Genomic DNA, 21272 nt, shown 5'->3' on the forward strand with positions numbered 1-21272 from the left:
AGTGAGTGCTGCCCTGCAAAACACAAGTAAATCACAACACAATGTCTATTGTTCATATTCACACACACACACACACACACACACACACACACACACACACACACACACACACACACACACACACACACACACACACACACACACACACACACACACACACACACACAAACAATCTTAAAGTCTGAAAGGAATTGGTTGCATCATCTGTACAAGGCGAACGTGCCGTTTTAATGACAGAATGTCAGGGGATTTGGATTTTACAAAGTGAGTATTACAATGACCTTAGGAGGCAGAGTTAAACTACAATTCAACAATTTACTACAAGAACGTACAATTGTAAGCATCATACTGTACATTCATTTAGCCTTCATAATATTTAATATTGTCTCTTGAATGTGTGTAAAATGGCTTGCTGAGTTCAGCAATCAGGTCATCAGAGGTTTTAAATTAAAGTACTGTAACTCATTGGTTCTCAAAGTGGGGTCCGGGGACCCCCGGGGGTCCTTGAGGGAGTTCCAGGGGGTCCCCAGCTAAATGATGGATAGTTAGGAACTAAATGGACCCTTATGGGTCTGTAACTCTGAGAGTGTACAAATGGAACCAAATGGACCCTAACGGGTCCATTTGGTTCCATTTGTACACTCTCAGAGTTACATTAGCATTGATTTTACAATACAAATCGGGGTCCCAGAGATAGAAATGCCATTAAATGGGGGTCCGTAGCCTCTAATGCATGTCAAACTGGGGGTCCTTGAAATGAAAATGGTTGAGAATCACTGCTAGAGCCATAAAAAATATTCCCTTGTGGGAGTCCCTGGCATAATTATCTTTTCAAATAGGGGTTCCGCGGGCTAATAAGTGTCAATTTGGGGGTCCTTGACATGAAAAAGTTTGAGAACCACTGCTGTAACTTACTGCTCAACCACTGTCTAAAAATATAAAATGAACTCCAGCGTCCCTATTCTGGGCATGATGATGCCATAATAGGTGAACATTCAACGAAAAAAGGCAAACATTTGGAGAAATGAGCAGATCTACAAGCTCACAAGACGTTGCTTTGCGACGCACTGTGAGCATGTAGATCTGAGTGAAAAAAAAGATGTGGGCTGAGGACAGACCCCTGGGGGACTCCGGTCAATGAAGTATATATAGGGTTTAAGTGGTTAATTTTGCACGGGCAATTGGCATGGTTACTTATTTTCAGACATGTCACTTGGCTTTGGAGCCACATAAACACAGGCTGCTACAACAAAGCACTGCCCGCAGCTACAATTGACCTTTGCTGTTCTGATCCCTTAATGTGTTCCACTGTGTTGCAGCTGATAAAGCCTTCTTGTGCCTCTGTCCGAATCTATAAAGCTTGCTCCAAAGACGCCGCTAATGTAGAGCGAGAGACACAAATATCCTCCCCAGTCCATGGTCACAACCTCTGCCTCTCCCATTGGTAGCCGTAATAGGAGTTTAGGATACCCGGTTTGCAGACGGAGAAGCTGATCTGATGGCAGTGTGCAGGGCTGTGGTGTAGTGTGTGATGATGGGGTATGTGTGTGCGTATGGAGAAATGTGACCTGCAGTGGGGTAAAGGCAGCGCTCGAGTACAGTGGCTTAATGTTGTTAAGTTAAGATGTTAAGTTCCTTTATTATGGGCATGTTTCCTTAGGCTGCCAATATTCAATGTATTTTCATTAAGGTGTATCCTACTAATGTATGCAGTTATGTACGGCTTGTCTGAGACATTACATCCAACAGAGTAGACTATCCCCAGCACCATGGACAGCTCACTGTGTTTTTTTTTGTTAGCAATTCTGCTGCAAAAACAAAAAGTAAACAGTACATAATATACATGTAAGTATATGAGACTGACAGAATAACCAATAACTTGTGATCCGCACCTACACTGATGCACACATAACACATACTGTATAAAATAAAAAACTGTAGATTCCAATTTTAACTGGACTATAATTGACAACAAAACTGTGCAATTAAACATAATAATTCTGTAAATATCCTAAATATCCAGGGGGACACACTTTACTGTACATACTGCATTACTATTACTTTACCTAGTGTGTATACACCTAGTGTATACACACACATTGCATTGTCAGAAAATAATTTCACTGCAAGTTGTGCTTGTACAGTGGGAAAACAAACTTGAACCATAGATTCATGTGAGAGATCCGCTCGAATAGCCTCACATAACAAGATGCAGGGTCGTATTGGAGACAGTTTAAGTCTTAGATCATTTTTAAGATCGAACCCCAGTCTCACATAAGTAGCTATGTTGTTGCAAAGGGCATCAAAGTTTTAAAAGCATGATTTGCCAATTCAGGATGCTCTGCGCCCAAGGCAATCCAGAAATCTGACAGCTCCTTCTGATTGAACACATTTTTCATTGCCCTGTTCATGGATATCTCAATGAGGCTCTCTGGCAGGCATACAGTAGGTACGTAGGTGGCATGCGTTGGCGGAAGAAAAGGGATAATGAATCCATTTCTCTGTCACCTGTTGCAGGGAGGTACAGTACCTGCGTAATTATGTTTGCAAGAGAGAGAGAGACGGAGACAGAGCGATACGACAAACAGCAATACAGTGATTAAAAAGGAAATGTTCTTCTGGATAGTACAAGTATTTTCAAAAGCAAGTACTCCAGTACTTGTAACATTTTTATTGAGGAACTTTCACTAATATTTGACCAGGAATATATTTGATTACCTTGAGCAATCATCACTCCTCATCCCTAAACCTAACCCAATCAGAGGCAGAATAGGGCAGGGCATGAATTCGCCATCCTAAATGCTTGCAGTGCTGAGGTTTGGGTCACTGGTGCCGAAATGGGGGATCTCTGACTGTCATATCCTATTGTGAGTACGTTATTTAGATTTTGATTGGAACATTTGATTTTGGCCATAAAATAATAGAAACAAGTTCCTCTCTCTCAGCGTCATGGACACTCACCCACAAGACAATTAGCAGTAACATCTACAAGTTAACCAGCAGTCTTGCCCATGTTGACATTTATGCAGTATCATCTCTATACCGTGGGGAGGTTTTCTTTTAATAAATTACACGCACCTTTGCAAGGGAGCACAATTTCTTCTGCGACAATGAGCATGTAGCCTCTCTCTCTAGACATAATCAGACATTTGCCAGAAACTAATAAGCATATAAACATATGCACATTTATTGTTAGTGGTATTATGTGTTATAGACTTTTAAGCAGAAGCAGTGGAACACCTCATGTGTGTGTGTGTGTGTGTGTGTGTGTGTGTGTGTGTGTGTGTGTGTGTGTGTGTGTGTGTGTGTGTGTGTGTGTGTGTGTGTGTGTGTGTGTTTGTGTGTAAACTTAGGGTGCGAGTTGATCGCCCATCAAGTCGAATGATAATAAACCCCATTCAAGTCTCCATGGGGTGACTAATCAATAGAAAAAAAGTCATTTTGGGGGTGAACTATCCCTTTAAGTATTCACACAAAGTAATGAGTAACAAGCCCATTTAAATTTCAGTTATTGTAACTATGTCATTGAATGGAAACATTTATTAATACACTACTACTACTGCAAAAAAATAGTGGAGTTACAGTAACGGGTTACTTAGTTACATTGTAATGTGTAACTCCCAACACTGCTTATAACCACATTATAAGGCATTATGGCAATGATTATATTGGATTATAAAATGATTTTAATCTACTACAACTGTAAGAATCATAGTACACAATGAGCCAAAAGAAAACCAGCAATTGTGAACTATTATGATACTTGACCTTGTAAGTCATTATAAAATGCTTTATAATGTCTTGATTGTGATTATTGTTACAACGCAATCACATTATGCTTGTGGTTGTTCTGTAGCTCATCCAGTAGTGATAATAATCAAGTGCCGTTCACACCAAGCATTATACATGTAACTACAACGATAATTATAACTATATCGTTCATCATTGTCTTTGTTACAGTTGTGGTGTGGACTCTGCCATCCACTTGAGTTAGAATGATTTTTAAAACAATATCTTTATAGTTATACCAGGCCACACTTCTCCTTGCACCTCAGTTGAGCTAAGTGGTTTGAACTCAATGACCGATCAACTCTGCCATCATTAAATCCTGTGCTCTTGCTAATGGGACTAAAACCTGGGACAAAAGTCATCCTACGGGGCACAAGAAGGTGCACAACGAATTCCATGCAAATCCAGTCAGTAATATTTGAGATCTTGTTTAGGACTGCAGCATACAGATCAAGCAACCAACATTACCACCCATAGAAGCGCCGGAAAATTGTGTAAAAGGTTGGTTGAGTGTAGAAAACACATTGTAAATACACTACTGTACCTCGTAGGCAAAAGGGGTAGCTATATACCCCTCTGCCCTATTGCCTAATATGGCCAAAATGTCCCTTTGAGACAAATCCACTAGATGTCCCAGTTCATTTGTGGTCCTAACTCTTCTATTTGGGGGGTCTGGTGGAGGTCTGCCACTCCGCTAATAGTGTGGAACACATGGTTGGCACAACCAGTGACTCTGAGGGAACGGCACACAGCTGGTATGATTGGGCTCTGGCCGTAGTCACGCATGGCTCTGCCATCAACGATCAAGGACCAGTCATACACATGTTAACTGTGCTCATACAAGTGAAACTGATTGCAGATTTCCAAATTTATTCCCAGTCAAATACTGAATCTCGCTCAGACGGATAAAATGTCACTGCTTGGTGAGATAGGTAGAGACTCAACACAACAAAGGGCTAGGCATTCAACAGGCTACTTCAAAGACCCACACTGAGACAAATGAAGGGGTCTATTTTCAGAGGGAGGTGATTGTTGGGCGCAGTGACAGCGAGTGATGGCCTCTAAGGATGAATAACTCTATTGAAAATGCATTATCCATGCATAGTTTAATCCTAGACACGAACTTTCAAAAGGCTGTAACATGAAAACAGAAAGGTCTGAAAGGCTTTCGTCTGAGCTCCTCCAGACGAGACTCATCAACATAGAGTTGCCCTGTAATTTCACCAGCAGGTGATGATTAGCATCAAGGTTACGTTTTCTGGGGGGGTGGAGGATGGGCGGTAAATCCATACCTCTGCTTTTGATATCCCCCTGTGGTCTATCTTTTTTCTATTGCTGTCGGGGATAGGTTTTATCTCTGCTTCTGATTAGACTGAATTAAATACATGCATTTCCTTCTGGGAAATGAAGACTGTCTGATATGTTTGATATTTATGTTTGATAAAATCACAATTTAACAATTTAATTAAAATTGTATGTTAACCACATAACCCTTGGGCAAATTTCAGGAACGTTGCAAGTGGATAACAATGCAAGTTGGGATTGCATGCCCCACCCAGTTATGCAATATCCACTGTACCCATTTTCAGAGTGTGTCCCTTTTATGCCCATAAATTGAGACAACACACTCCATATTTGGGCGTAGCTGCATTGGGAACTCCTTATGGCTGAGTCACAGTGACATGAGTGTGACGACGTAGTCCGCCCGCCCGCTGGTCCTCCCTTAAGCCATTTTTTATATATAGAATATTTAGAGATCGGTTGATCCGATAAACTTTCCACTCCACGTGCCAGAACATTCTCCATTGTGGTAACCTCCGTGAGCTTGTGATATCACAGAGCAATGTTAGAGCATGTCACCAGCAAGGTTAGTCTCCATATATGGGCATGTTATGTTTGGAAGATCCGCCGTCCACCGTCGACCCAAGGTCAAGCCAAGGTTGACCCTAAAGGCAATTTTAATATAGGATTTGCAATTTTTGTTGTTGTTTAAAACACATTTGAAAATACATCTACAAGCTTACAACATGCCACGGTGCAAGGTGTTGTCAGCTTGTAGATTGGCTATTTTAGCTATTTGTCATACGAAAAAGCACATGAGGTGGTAAGAACTACCCCCCCCCCCCGCCTGTTTTTGTTGCAAACAGAACCCTGATTAGCATAGACATTGGACAATCCACACTTCCCCATGAGGTTCCTCCACACAATCACAAACTAAATTCAAATTCAAATTTAATTTAGTAGGTGAAATTAGTGTTTACAGATTAATATGGTCCTTGAAGACAAGAATTAGTAATCATGGATTGCATTTGCTAACAGAGCATACTGTACATTGGGTAATTCACTTAATAGTCTGGTATTTATTTTCATTTTCTAAATTGACGTTTTGCCTGACTGCAAAAAAGCAGTCAATAACAATCTGCAGCTAATGTAATTTTGAATACGCTTACCCGACTAGAGGCACAACCTGCCTCAGTAAAACGGTTTCTGATAAAACTTGACAACAAAGCAGCATCCAAGCCTTTGAATGAGGACATTAGTGCTTTCTTGCAGTACAAATAATGAAGTGACCAAGACCATTTTGGATTGCATTGCTCCTAGGAGGCAAATGTGCTAGAGAAAACAGTGAATATATTGACCTCTAAAGGCCATCAACCGCTAAGAAGTAGCAAGCCATTAGAACTGGGTGAACACTATAATTGCAAACAAAGTAGCTCAGTCTTATTTCCTGATAATTGTATCCAACACTAGAAGTTACACACTAAAGTATATAAACACACTACTCAGTCCACCACACACACACACACACACACACACACACACACACACACACACACACACACACACACACACACACACACACACACACACACACACACACACACACACACACACACACACACACACAACGCACGCATAGTAAAGTCCTCACAAAGTAGATGAGCCCCGCTCCATGTCGAATTGAAAGAGTCTGCAAAGCCGGTTCCTCTCGGCCTTGGAGGCGTGCATCAGCAGGCAGAAGCGCCTGCTCAATGTCCCAGGGTAGCATGCGTAACACTTGGCCTGCTCCCTAGCCACTGTTGGATCATAGCATCCCAGCGACATCATCCAGGCGCTGGCAACAACAACGCTGGGCTTAGAATGACAAATTGGTTAGAGGGAGTGATGAGAGCAGGCCAAGAAATATACTTTGAAGAGAGAAACGCATTCCGGGTTGCGACAAGCATGCCACATTATATGGTCAAGTGCACACGTCCGACGCTCGCCATGTGGATTCATCCGGCGCCCAAAGACACTCAAACGAGGCGAGGCTCTCTCGTCAAGACAATGCCAAAGAGTTTATCTTAGAAAGTCACCCAAAATATTACCGGATTAGAGAGCTTTTCGGCTAACAGTCTCTCGTCTCATGGCCTCAATTTGAATTGAACCAAGCTTTCAGCTACAGCGATGTCATGAAAAGTTGTGTTTCTGATTCTGGAAGTGAAGCAATATGGAACAGTCACTCATGTTTATTACATCAAGTTGGAACCAAACAGAACTCTGTCTCTCTTGAAAACTGTACATTTACATAAACAATTTCAGATTATGAGCAAAACAATTCATGTTTTCTTTTAAAGCTCTTTAATGTGATTCTGACTGATCACTTGATTCAGAATGTATTACTTTGTTTATAATTCCAACAGGCAAGTCATTTTCTAATTCTTCCCCCCTCACTGTTGATGATTACAGCAAACAAGGAATGTAATCTATTTACAGTTTGATGGAAACCGTTTTGCCAGTTGAGCTACAGTATTATGATGGAGAGGAGATAATGTCAAAGTAATGTGGTTTTCGACTGGTATTCAGTAAGAGCTGTGGCTTTTGTAGAGACGACGAGTATGAACATCTGTTGAAACCAACCTGCATGATAATATATTTGCCACACTTTCTCTCTGTGCCACAAAGCTACATCTTTGTTACATTTTAATAACAGTAGGCCCCTGATGGCATTCTGTGTCCATTCTTTCAGGATAAATCTTGAAATGGTGATGCTTTATGATAATGAAACATCGTAGCAGTGGTATAAAAATGAAAACAATGGTAACTTTTCTCCAATATATTTTAGATTATCCTAAAGCTGTGTAGTATACAGCCATGTTACTGTAATCCGCAACAACACAGCAGTCATCAGGCTGATCTGCAGTATCAGGGATTGTTTCCAACAGGAAAAGGAAAACAAAACTAAGCTAAATCCTGGGTGGATATGGATTGTAATTTAGTGGATATTGATAATGTTTAATATTATGCTGGGAGCATAATATTAGTGTAAGGAATAACATGTTACATACTTATATTATTTAGAAGCGGTAACACAAGGAATATCTCGTGATTTTTCTTAGATAGTCACATAAGCATTACCAGTTTTTACTCTGTACGCCCATTTGGTGAATTTTCTAGTATGAGTTCTGCTGTATTGAGCAGTTTATTGTTCTAAACAGAACAATAGCTTTAGTAGGCTGTAATTACAATGTTTTTTCCTCAGGCTTGTTGGCACCTTGGTCAAAGGCGAGCTCCTGAGTGCCTCTAGGACACCCTCTCATGTAAATTAGGCGCTCTTTCTGTGCCAAAGCAATCATGGCATTGCACCGATTCCACGCAAGGTCTGCAAATAAGCCATGGCAATAATGCACACAGGCCACTGCATGTGAACCCTCTTGTCTCCTTTCCTCAGCAAACCCACGGAGTCATACTTTTTTCTGTTTTTGTTGCATCGAGGAATTATGGTTTGAAGTTGTACGGTAGTTTACTTTCCTTGTCAAATTGCTTTGCAAATGAGCCCCATCCTGGCACGATTTCAAAGAGCTCATACTGTATGTGCGGCTTCCTTCAGGCGTCGGTTTTTGAACCCTCATCATTGCGTATGCATATGCACAGTGTTGCACTAAGCTCACATGTAAGGCTAGATAAACATGCCAAGCTGGGAGGGAGATGGGAAGCAGAATGCATATGCCTACACTATGTCATCCTGTCTGTGTGGCCTCTGTGTTCTTCAGCTTGACTGACAAGGTCTATCTAGTAACATGGCAGGTAGACAGGCTTGACTGCCTTGTAGGTTTTTACCCATTAAAACGATATTCAATCATTTTTTGATGGTTTTTTTTGTGTGCCCGAAACCACGCCTCATAACGATTGCATGTTCGAGTACCATTCAAATTGAAATGTTGTGCCCGCTTGAAGCTGCATCAAAATAATTGTTTTGATATCTCCCCGGTTCTGGTTTGGCAATGACTTTAATACAGGATGATAGTCGCATGAGGATGAAGAACATTGTTTGAGGTATCGGGCCACAGTTCCTCTGGCTCGCAATTATAGGCATTTTAGTCCAACCAGCATGGGGGGAAAAAGCACCGCTTTGAGATACAAGTGTTGCGCATACCGTGTGTCCCTCTGATTGCATGTCCAAGTCAAGCTAAATAATAACAACGCAGGGACTGAAACCCCACATTACAGCCCAAGGCACCGAAATTGCTAATGAACAGCAGCAGGGTGCGTTGGGGAGGGGGGCTATCTAAGGCAAATCATCTATGGTGCTTAGTATGCCTAACCACCGCACAGAAAACAAGAGTGAAAGTATTCAACAGGGAAGGTACTGTAGGGGACATGGCCGTAAATGACTGGATAGCACGTCGACCACAAGATCACTATGTCCCTCTGAATCTAGCCTCAGGCCTGTGTTACCTCCTCTACCCTCAGTTTCCTGTCTCTACACTGCTATCTAAATAAAGCAAAAAGTGCCTAAAGGTAATCTTTAACCACATGAACCGTAGCGTACCTATTCTGGGCATGTTATAATAAGCAAGCATTGGGTAAAAATAGCAGATCTACACGCTCACAATTAATGGCCTTGTATTGCGATGTACTATGACACATTGTGAGCTTGATTAGCAAATTTTTTTTAAAGATATTTTGTGAAGAAAAAATAAGCGGACCAGGTACCCCCCAAAAAAATGAGTGGAATAAGAATGGAATAGAAACTGTTCAGCACTGAAAAATAAAGAATTCAAGCCAACATACCCTAGACCCCATGAACAGACTGCCATACATACACCAGCACTTATACACAACAAACAGGGCTGACTTATTTATTTTAAAACATCTATGCCGTAATATGAAATAACTATGCACTGTGTGTATGAATTCCCTCTAATGATATTTCAAAGCAGCATTTTTTTACCTGCTTGTTATGTTCTTTCTCAAACTGTCAAAGGCTCTTGTCGCACTAGCAAAAGAAACATCCAGAGAGAGAGAGAGAGAGAGAGAGAGAGAGAGAGAGAGAGAGAGAGAGAGAGAGAGAGAGTATATGTTTTCTGCAGATCAAAAACATGGCAGTCATATGAACAAAGGCATCTGATAATCCTGGAACCACAGCATTTCTTTAATCCTAGGGAGGGGACTATGTATTGTTGGTGGGATGGGAGTGGCAAAACAGTGTGTGTGTGTGTGTGTGTGTGTGTGTGTGTGTGTGTGTGTGTGTGTGTGTGTGTGTGTGTGTGTGTGTGTGTGTGTGTGTTGGGGGGGGGGGGGGGTAAATAGAGATAGAAAAGCAGCTTCGGTAGTGCCTCGCTACATGTAGTGAGGCACTTTTGAGTGGAGCGAGAGAAGTTGACAGCATGAAGCCCCCCCTGTGTGTGCAGAGAATACAGAGTGAAATACAAATGGGCCAGAAGTCCTTCTGTCCACTCAGCACTGAATACTTATACTGTCTTAGTTTTTTTCCCAGGATTTGTTGGGGAAGTTGGGTTGCTGAATGTGACCACTCTTTTAGCATCACTGTCGGGCAGACACCTTGTATCTTTATATTTCATCCTTTTAATGGTTTTTTTAATTCTATTTTGTACTTCGTCATATGACAGTGCTGCACAAAATAGTGACAATACTGATCTACAAGCTCACAACGTTTTGCGACGCAACGTTTTTGCTCATTTCGAAAATCTTCGGCTATAATGACATGCCCAAAATAGGGATGCCAAGTTGAAAGTGGTCTTCCGTGTGTTTTATGAATATTTACATAATATTTGTCTATACAGAAGTACTGCTCAAAACAGAATGCTGCAGGGTCCTAGCGTCTGAGGACATTTTGGAACGTAACAATACATCAGTTAATAAACTATATTTATTAACTCTAAAATACATAAATGAATACATTTCTGTTCCATTTCCAATGCCATGTCATGTGGTCCGTTATTGTGAAAAATATATTAACGATTATATAAAAAAAAAATACTTTTGTTTAATTGAACATTTTACACAGCATGACTTTAACAAGTGACTCAATTGGATCGATTTGAACACAGGTTATTTTTTCAATTTCTTGAAAAGTAACAGTTTTAGACAAGGATTCTGCCCGACTGTGAAAATGACTAGATCTGGTCTAGGAATAGAGGGTATTATTATGTTTCCTAATGTCCTTTCTAAGTGAGTTGCTATAGCATTAGCAAGCTGGCTGGGGTTTCCCACACATTAGCTTACTTGATGGTCATTTAGTTAACCACTTATGTCCTATTTCATATAGCCATACAACAGTTTCACGTGAAACGAAAATAGCAGCATAAAGGTTTTTGAAGATTTTTAATATGACCAAAATAACGATGCCAAGTTGAAAGAGGGTATTTTGTGACGTGCGCTCGTACCACGGAGGTTGTGAGTTCGAATCCACGTGGTGCATCCGGCTTTGTTGGACGTCTGTGCGAATATGTCACTGCATGTAATCCTACGGGCTGGGGCGGCACCTGTCAGCGGGGAGTGTTAGGCGGGAGGAGTAGAACGAAGGCTCTACGTCCTCTCGGTGGGGGCTCCTCACTGGCAGGTGAGTCAGTAGGATAGAACAGCAGGAGGAATTAATTGGCATAACGACTAAATTGGGGAGAAAAGGGGAGAAAAAAAAGAAAAGAAAGTGAGTATTTTGTGATCTGCAACAAATAGGTTTTGTTGCACTTGATACGAGAGCTTTTGCATTGGTTAGCTACATGTGTAAAATGACCACTGCAGAAGTTGAGACATGGATAAGTTGCTGATGAGAGTTAGTTTTGGGGTTATGCGTAAGAAACACAACACGGAGGGACCACAGACATGATCCTGGCTAAGTCAGCATGTCGCCAAGAAATCATACAGTAGAAACTCATATTTCAGTTATCTTTCCGTTTCCTCAGAAAACCAACGTTGTAATACATCACAGCGTTGTGCTCCCTGGCTCATATCAAATTACAATAACCATCCAGGCACTCTGAAAAGACAAAAACATCAATATGTGGTGTAATACAAAGCCCTCTGTTGGCAGCCTTGTCAATAGTGTTTCCCTATCAGATACAAAATGTTCCGGACCAGAGGTAGACTGAAACATATGGCATATTGTCGTAGTATTGTCACTATAGCACCTTGCCTTATATTTAGTTTTTTTCTTCTCTCATAATCTATTTTATAATAATCAATAATCAAGATATGTCGTGTTAACCACTTATTTTAACGCCCTACTTTAAAATAAATGAAAATATTCAAGATTTTTCAAAACTTTTCAAAATGTTTAATAGCAGATCTAAAGCTCAAAATGTGTCATATCATTTTTTTGGAAATGTTTGCCTATAATAACATTGTAATAAAGGGACACTGGTGTTACCATTATTATTGATAAATGATTCAACCTTAATATTAATCTTTTATACGTGAGCATAACATGGCCTGATTGAAAAGCTTTGTTTTGTTCTGCTTAAAAGAATTAATGCAATTTTAATACCATTAAGCTTGTTAAAAAACATAGCACAGTGATTATAGCCTGAGGAGATAAGTACGTGTGTGCGTGAGTGCATGCGCACGTACACATGCGTGCGTGCGCAATCATGAGAAGGGATGGGATTTAGATTGGCTCCTATCAAGCTTCAACAATCATTTATCTTTATTTGAACTAAAACAGTAATTTCAAAATTTAGTTTTAGAATTAAACCAATACTTCATTTACTTTCACTTTGCATGCCCTGAAATTACTGTATGCCGTTTTAGTTTTTTCTGTGCAGCACATACATAATCAATTATTTACTTACTTATAATCTCAAACTGACTATTACCCATTCAAACCGGGAAAGCATATGTGTCATTTTAGATTTTTGCATTGGCTATTCAAAAATAGCAGATACAAGCTGGCAGCGCGACACAAATGTTATTTTTGAACAATTTAGTGTGAGAACTACTGATTTAGATTCGGCCTCATGCAGGTCTAGTTTTTTGGGGGGGGTTTTTGTGTGAAAAGGCTAAACATCTATAAGCAGATAGTAATGGAGTGTTTATTCAATAACAGGGGTCTGTGTAACATTATTACACAGGAGACTTTTCTGATGCAACTATAAAGAGATCACAAACTTTTAACTTTGGCATGGATGTGAATTGTTGGATCTAAGCCAGCAACCGGCTGTTTTCCAATGTTTTTACTCATCTGTTCCATTCATACAATACTTAACTGCAATTATCTGGATGTGCAGGGAAATAACGCCAGTGTGCATTAATGGAAGCTTTGATTTGCAAAACGAGCCACAGAATTATTGCAAAGGTTGCTGCTGACATCTACAAACTTAAAATAAACTGGCATCTATTGTGTCCTTGAAGCAGGAAAGCATACACGCCCAAACTTTTTATGGTGGGGTGATCATGTCAGCAATGATCGCATTACATTTTTGGAAATGGATCAAGGTCATTCAAAAAAGGGGGGGAAAAAAAGGTTTTGAACTTTTGCCCAATGAGAATCATCATAAACCAATCATACTCACACAAGGACACAAATGTGCATACACAAATAGTGTACATGAATATGCTCTCTAACACGTGCATGCGCGCACACACACAGAGCAAGAGAGAGAGAGAGAGAGAGAGAAATTATATTCCCCGCTTCTCTCCCCACAGAAAATAACTCATGTTTATTTGTCACATCAATTATTATATCATGGTTATAGTGCTACTCCGTCTGTAAGGGAGAAATTGTGTCTACTAATTCCGACATCCCAGCAAGGCCCATTCATCCATTTATATTTCATGAGCTTAGTATTTATGCTGTAGCGAGGGCCAATCTCGGTTGCTTTGGCCTCTGCGGTGTTCCCCCTTTAAGTTGCAATGAAATATAGATGTTAAGAGTCTGGACAGTTGAGTGTCTCATCTCTCTTGGTGATATCATGGGGAAGCCATTAATAGTGTCAGGGAGCATCAGACATACCACAGGCACATAATTGGATGAGGACATTCGTAACTGAAAGCACCTGCTTGGAATCAACAGGGTCTTCCCAGGAGGCCGGCCCTTAGATGATTCCCAGGGAAGTTTGCAAAGCCCAGCCACTTCCCCACTGGGTTCGTCTCACCCTACGCTTTTTCGCATTTCTGACTAAGGTCAGCTCACAATGGCTCCTGCTTAGCTTCTTATTCAATGGTATTGGGAATATGCAAATACTTTGGATCTTTGCATAATCACAAACAGCGGGACCATCTGTTGTTACCTTGTGTCTGCCTTTTTAATGGTGTTTCCTTGTAACTGAGTGATGTATCGGTGTATTAACAATGTGATAATCATCTCACCTCAAAATATGCATGTAGGCATGTATGTCAAATGTGGGACATATGTTTGGTGAAATATTCTGATAAAGAGGGATTTGCAATCGCTGCAGGAAAGAAAAGAAAAAGGAAAAAGTGGGTTAAGTGTAATACAAAACAGAACACAACAAAACATGTTTGTTGGTTTCCCCCCCCACCATTCGTGATGATATTTTCAAGATAAAGATTTAAAACATGACCATCAGTGAAATCCCTGGGGGACAGTGCGCAAAGTCTGCCACATCTGGTCTTGGATTAGTGTAAGACCTGCTGCTTGATACAGGGTCTCTTAAGTCCACTGAAATGTTTCACAGAAATGCTAATGGAGAGGACCAGGAAATAAGCTGCACCTACTGTCACTAAAGATTTGCTGCGAGATGCCCTCTACAGAAAGCATGTCTCTGATAATATGTTTTCCCTTGCAGAACCCGAACCAGACGCCGGAGAAGTCTTTCAACTCATCACCCCCCATTTGTCCTCATAAGGTAAGATCCAGCTTAAAACAAACCAAGGGGAAAACATCATTATCTGAGACAAATACAGATACCTTGAAACATGCTGGGATTTATCTTTTGTATGTGTTTATTCCGTTTTGATTGCATGTCGTCTTGTATTTTTCACAAAAGAAGCCATTTGTGTAAACCTGCATAGGCTACTGAAGTTAAAACTGCCCCTGTTTGACGGGGGATTTTTACATATTTTGTTGTTATTGGTCAAGTATAAAGATCGCTATTTCCATTTGGCCAAATGAGACAGACCATCAACAGTCACCATCTAGTCAACATGCCCACAAGCTGTGAATTTGTCAATGCAGGGAAGGGTTGTAAAATACATATAATATATTTTTGTTTTTTGTTTTTTTTCACAATACTGAACTGATTATCCAGGCCCTCATTTTGATAATAGGGCTTAAAGTTATCCAGCACTATGTCGTGGACATTTTTCTCTGTTAATCTGACGCCCACACGTTACTGTTACGTGCCCATATCACTGAGGTCATAGCCCAGTACTTCCAAGTGACCAAATCTGCCCTGTTCTCTAGTTTCCAAACATGGATTTGTCAAGTAAAAATGTTCACAAGCCACGCTAAATGGATGGCCTCACTTCACCCCATTATAGACTGACAAGAGTGTCTACACTCCAAAATATTGAGGTGAACAACCAAAATGCATAAGATATTTATACAGTAGATCGCTTTACTGAGCGCCAGGAAGATATACAGTAGCCTAAACAAACAGATGAATTGTTCCAAACAGTGTTCTTTATTGTTGAACCCTTTACTAAAGACATGAACTCTGTCTCGCTCTCTCCCTCACACACATACAAATCAGCCTTTAATGCATATTCCTGGTGCAGCACAGGCCCCATGCACTTGCAGACACCGTAACCTGCAGTCTGATTCAATCCCGCTGTGAACAACCATGTCCAATTCTGTGTCTGTGCAAGTCCAGTTATCATTGATGTCGCCTGATTTTTTATTCTATTCAGGTGTTTGAAACCATGAAAACAAACACTGTATCCCAGCTTCACATCTTAACGCTGCACAAAATAGTAGACTAGTGTAGGTCTATTTTGTCTTTGAACAAGTGAACTCTGTCTCTCCTTTTCTCTCTCTCTCTCTCTCTCTCTCTCTCTCCCACTCCCACACATTCCTTTTTTGGCCCACTTTGTGTGCAACCTTAGCATCGCCCATTTTTAACTTTCCTCTGATTAAGTCAGCCATAGCCTCAGTGGTAGCCTCTTCTTCCTGACCTAAAAAAAAAAAAAGTTTCGGCAATGGCGGAGTAAACAAAGCTACGAATACCACTTAGAGGAAGAACTCGTAGGTGAAGCCTGAACACATTAAAATTAGGGGTGTGCCGATATATCGTCCCGCGATATATCGCGATACGTTTTCGTGACGATATGTATCGTTTTGGGGGGAAAAAATATCGAGAAAAAAAAAAGAAAAGATTATTATTATTATTTTTTTTTTTTACAATAATAATAATCAGGCTTGAAAACAGCCCCGAGGTGAAAAGGGTGACAACATGTTTTTTTTTTTTTGGGTCAGGTGTCACACTATTGCCCTATTTGGATTCAAAACGGCTATTGTAGCTGAAAAGCTACAAGTTTGCGTCTGAATAATGCAAAAACAGAATAATTTGTTTGCATTTTCTCTCCCCCATATATTTTCATAATAAAAAAGTGCGTATCGTATCGTATCGAAATCGTATCGAAGTTGTGAGCCAAATATCGTATCGTATCGTTTGGTGAAATTAGTGTATCGGCACACCCCTAATTAAAATGCATTTGTGTGTATATCTGTGTGTATGTGTATGTGTGTGTTTGTGTGCGTATGTGCGTGCTGCATTCGTACGTGTGTGCCAGCCCGAACCAGTGATATGTTCTAGTAAAGTTCAACCGAACCCGCCAGACCGACGAGTGAACTCACGGGACCCGTGGGTTAGGGGTCGACCCGTGCATCATTACTGGGCACAAGAGTAAATGCCGAAGCAGTGTTGCCAATTATCACTAGTCTCTACTGTAAACAGAGTGACCCAGCCATGTGAGTGGCTTTTTTCAAGTTTTCTTATTATCTTCTAAAATGTACAGTATGTTTTTTTGTTCATTTAAAGTCCATAAGTCCTTTTAAATTCTTGACTAGAAAGTAATTTCTTTTTTATTATGGCTTGTGATAGTTGTCACTCATAAATGCAGCCAGGTTTGGAAACTGAGCAGAGCCGATATGGTCACTTAAGTACCATTATCAGGCAATGAGGTCCCAAATGGCAATCAAAACACACTTAATCCACATAGCATTTAGTTAAATTATATAACAAGAGGTTATGGAACTAGGCCGATGCCTGTTGGGAACAATGCCCAATTGGCACCTCCGGTTATGCAATAGCTGGTGTACCCATTGTACCTGTAATCTCATTATGACGTCATATTTATGACATTGGGGATCTCCATATATGGGTATAAAAGGTAATTCATGGTTTTGTCTGCATGTTCACTATGTGCACAGTGAGAGATCTGTCAGATAATTTAGTTTAAAACAGTTGACTATTTGATTCTATTTAAAAAATATATATATATTTTCATAACTGAAACTACAGTAAAGTTCACTCTTATTGCACGGCAATTAAATAATTCCTCTCCAATCCATTAATACTGACATCTGCTTGGCATGAGGTGAAAATGGCAGATTTATTCGATGCTAATATGTCCTGTCTATGTGCAGTCAAAGTCCTCACTTCACTCTCTCTGATGGTCTCACGTCATCTTCACAGACTGATTGAATTACACTTCCCCCCCAACTCCTGCCTCCCAGTGCTTGCTACTTCCAAATGTGACAAAGTGTTATGTAGTGAAATTCACACAATTTCAGTTCATTGGCCCCCAAATGTGTCAAAAAAGGCTTGCGTCCTTTTTCTGGTTGAGTGGTCAGCACGGCCAAGAGTGGAGAATGCAAGAGTGGACGTGTGGTAAAAGGAAACCAAAGAGGAGAGAAGTGGTCTGACGGCCTGTCATCACCTAGCCTCACGTTGCTAATGCACAGCTAGCTCTCTGAACACGCGGTCAACACCTAGCATCACCTCACGTTGCAAATGCACAGTTAGCCCTCTGAAAATGACTTGGGTGGCATTGAAAGCTGCAGACGATGGTGCGATGGTAAATAATAAGAAAATACGATACCTCCCTCCTGGTTCTGTCGCTGGGAAATAATGAGAGAGGCAATCAGCCTTTTGTTCGGCGCGCCGTCAACACAAAAATGACACTGTAATTGCCTGCGTGTCCTTCACGTGGGGCCTGAACTGCTCATATGTGGATCGTTTCTAATGAGAGTCTGCTTTCTGTCTCCGCCGAGTAGGACAGGACGTCAATGAAGTTTGCATATAGCAAACGAGTACGATAATAACCTTGAAATTTAGGGTGCTGCTGCACATCAGGCTCTGCTCTCCCTGCCATTTTGTCCCCATCTCCTCTCTCCCTCTCTCTCTCTCTTTCTGTAGCTCTTTTTAAACAGCTGATCAGGCTGATGTAGCGGGGAACACCATGGGTTTGTGGGTGGTGGTTGTTCACGTTTTAGCTGTTAGTAGCAGAACATAATCTCCCTCTCGTCAGCTCACATTAGTCTCCGCTTTCCGCACCGACCCAATATGCACAGAGAATGCAATGGGCCAGCCGGGGTAATTTGGTATGTCAGTCAGTGCAGGAGGCTGGTAAAATGAGTAAATGGTTGGATATGATTCACATGAAAAGAATATTCGGATTGTAATGGCCCTCAGAATAGGATACCCCCCCACTACGCACGCACACACACACACGCCTCTCTTCATCTGCATTGTACGCATTCTGGGGATAGATAGGGCAACGAACAGAGGGCTTTTAAACTGACTGGTCCCTGATTATATTAAGAGTGTGAGAATGAGAGTGAGTGAGCGAGCGAGAGCGCGAGGAAAGAGAGCAGTGAGGGAGTAGATGGGTTGCCCAAGCACTAAGTACACATAATTGCTTCTTGACACATTGGCCAAATTCTGCAGTGCCAGGATCTGAACGAAGATGATTAACGGCTGTCCGAGTGGGTGGGCACCACAGGTCGTTCGGGGTCTTTGGTTTCCATAGCGATCCTATAGTCCAAAGGCCATACATTGAATTGTGAATATCCCAGGGGTCTGCACATTGTTAGGCTACAATTAGAACGGGCATCGAGTGCATTATATCCACCCACCACTGAATGTCATTCTCTTATTCATCTACCAAGCAGTTATTTAGCTTTTCTCCCCATTTGCCCCTCTATTTTTCTGAAACCGTTTACTCTGGCTGGCAAGAAGATAAAGAAAGAAACTCTTGCATTCTGTGCATAATTGAGGAGTGGGCCCTGAGCATTGGTGCAGTGAGGAGGCCAGGGTAAAAGGGCAGGTTAAGATATATTTCTGACAGTAAGCTCCAGGAGGACAAAAGTGTGCCAATTTTTCATGAGGTTTTGTTTGGAAGCTTTGGCATGAGTTCCTCATCATAGCATAACAGGATTGAAATAAAATGGGTATATGCGAATAGGGAAGAAAATACAGTATGTTAGTATACTTGTAAAATTATTACTAATTATAGGTTGTGGACAGTAACACACTTCAGTAAAATCTATCAGTATGAAATTGAGTAGTACTTTTTATTATTATTATTTGTGTCTGTCATAGCCATGCCATAATATGGCGTGGCTGTGCTACTTTGAGTTGTTTGCTGTCATTCAAGGCAAACCAGTTTATTTGCACAGCACATTTCATAAACTAAGGCAATTCAAAGTTCTAATAATAATAAATAAGGATAATAAAAGGAATAAAATAGAGAAATAAAAACAATATTATATGAAGGTCAAGATGTAATGATGGTTTAACTTTTTCTCACACTATCAGCAATAAACTTTTATTCAGAGTATCATATTGCAGAGTACTGCACGGGTCCCATTTTAGAAACCCACACTGGCCCCAAACCCGAAATGTTCAATACCACAACACATCCGTCCTGTTATCTGCAGATATCTGAAAATCAATTCCTTAACTGATCCGACCAGTTTAAGTCTGTGATCCGACCTGCACCTGCAATCAAACACGTACAATAGGTTACCGGTACACTAATTATTAGCCTAATTTATTTTTATAGTTTTTTTTTTGTTGTTTAAAGGTTTCATGACATTCAGTTTTACCACACACTAAAAGTCTTTGTCATGGTCCTTCAAACGTGTATAAAAAGTTTTAACAAAAAATCCACTCCAGTGATCCATGGCAGGTGTTTTTCTCTCACATTTCTAAAGCCTTTTCAACTGCAATGAAAAAAAGAAATCTTTGCCTGCGGGTGTCGCTGTTGAGGGATTTTGCCTGTCAATCATCGCCTCTGCTCCGCCCCCACCAAAGGAAAGGATAGGGGAGGGGAGGGGCGAGGAGGAGAGTGGGCGGGATTAATGGCCTGTGACTTCACTGCCCAAGGGCCAAGTTCAGATTACTTTTCAGCCTAATTATTCAGAAAACCCCAGACCACAGAAAATCCACTGAATGTTCAAAGTTCAGATTTTTGGGGTGTAATTGAGGTCATAAAACCCCCAAAAACACATAGAAAAATAAAAAAAAGTAAAAATGAATGTCATATAACCTTTAACCTCTATTTACCATGGGGAGGTTGCCCTGCTTCAATTCACACAGATACATACACATTAAAACCTGGGAACTGCCCAGTACAACCGCAGTCTTTTACTGTTGGCCACTGATCAGTTGGGGGTTCAGTGCCTTGCTCGAGGGCACTTCAGCAGTGTTGGGGGAGCGGTAAGTGGTTAGCCCACTTCCCCACCCAGATTTTTCCAGCGATCCGGGGGAACGAACCAGGAACATTTCAGTCACAAACGTGCTCTTCTAACCTGTACGCTACCGCAGCCCCTGTGTTTACCTGTGTTGTAAAGTTTCAAAATACTAACTTGTGCTAGACAGCTAAATGACAATGAACTGTGATAAGTTACTCTTTCTTGTGTTGTTTTCTGCGTAGTGCAGGATAGTTAGCATACTTTTGTATACGGTTGTTCATTATTGATGATGGTGCTTCTCATTGTTATTTCTTACCTTTGTATTGCTGTATCCAACAGTACTTTCCTTACTCTGGATCTGTAACTGCCTCTTGGTGAATGATATTCCCCTGTGGGATCAATAAAGTTATCTATCCATCTATCTATCTAAGTTTTAAAGCTGAAACAGCTTTGCAAACCAAAGTAAATGTCAGCCACAACAGCCTTAGTTAGGCTAAATAAAACACTTTGCTCGCTGTATAGCTCAATCACGTAACATTTAACCATGATTTATGGCTGTGATCTGTGATCACCTGAAGGAAATTGTTTTTGTCCATTAGTA

At 40.9% G+C, this 21272-nt stretch overlaps 1 protein-coding gene across 1 annotated transcript in view; it reads left to right on the plus strand.

Moving 5' to 3' along the window:
• pcdh11 (protocadherin 11) overlaps positions 1 to 21272 on the plus strand; it is a gene marked incomplete at its 3' end in the record, with an annotated part of 149468 nt that overhangs the window by 51282 nt on the left and 76914 nt on the right. Inside the window, exon 4 of the mRNA XM_080415739.1 lies at positions 14820 to 14879. Coding sequence (XP_080271865.1) covers positions 14820 to 14879 — 60 coding nt within the window. The remainder of the gene's footprint in view (positions 1 to 14819; positions 14880 to 21272) is intronic.

This window comes from Gymnoscopelus braueri (genome assembly GCF_963280865.1).
Source record: "Gymnoscopelus braueri genome assembly, chromosome: 20".
In the NCBI taxonomy this organism is placed as follows: Eukaryota; Metazoa; Chordata; class Actinopteri; order Myctophiformes; family Myctophidae; genus Gymnoscopelus; species Gymnoscopelus braueri.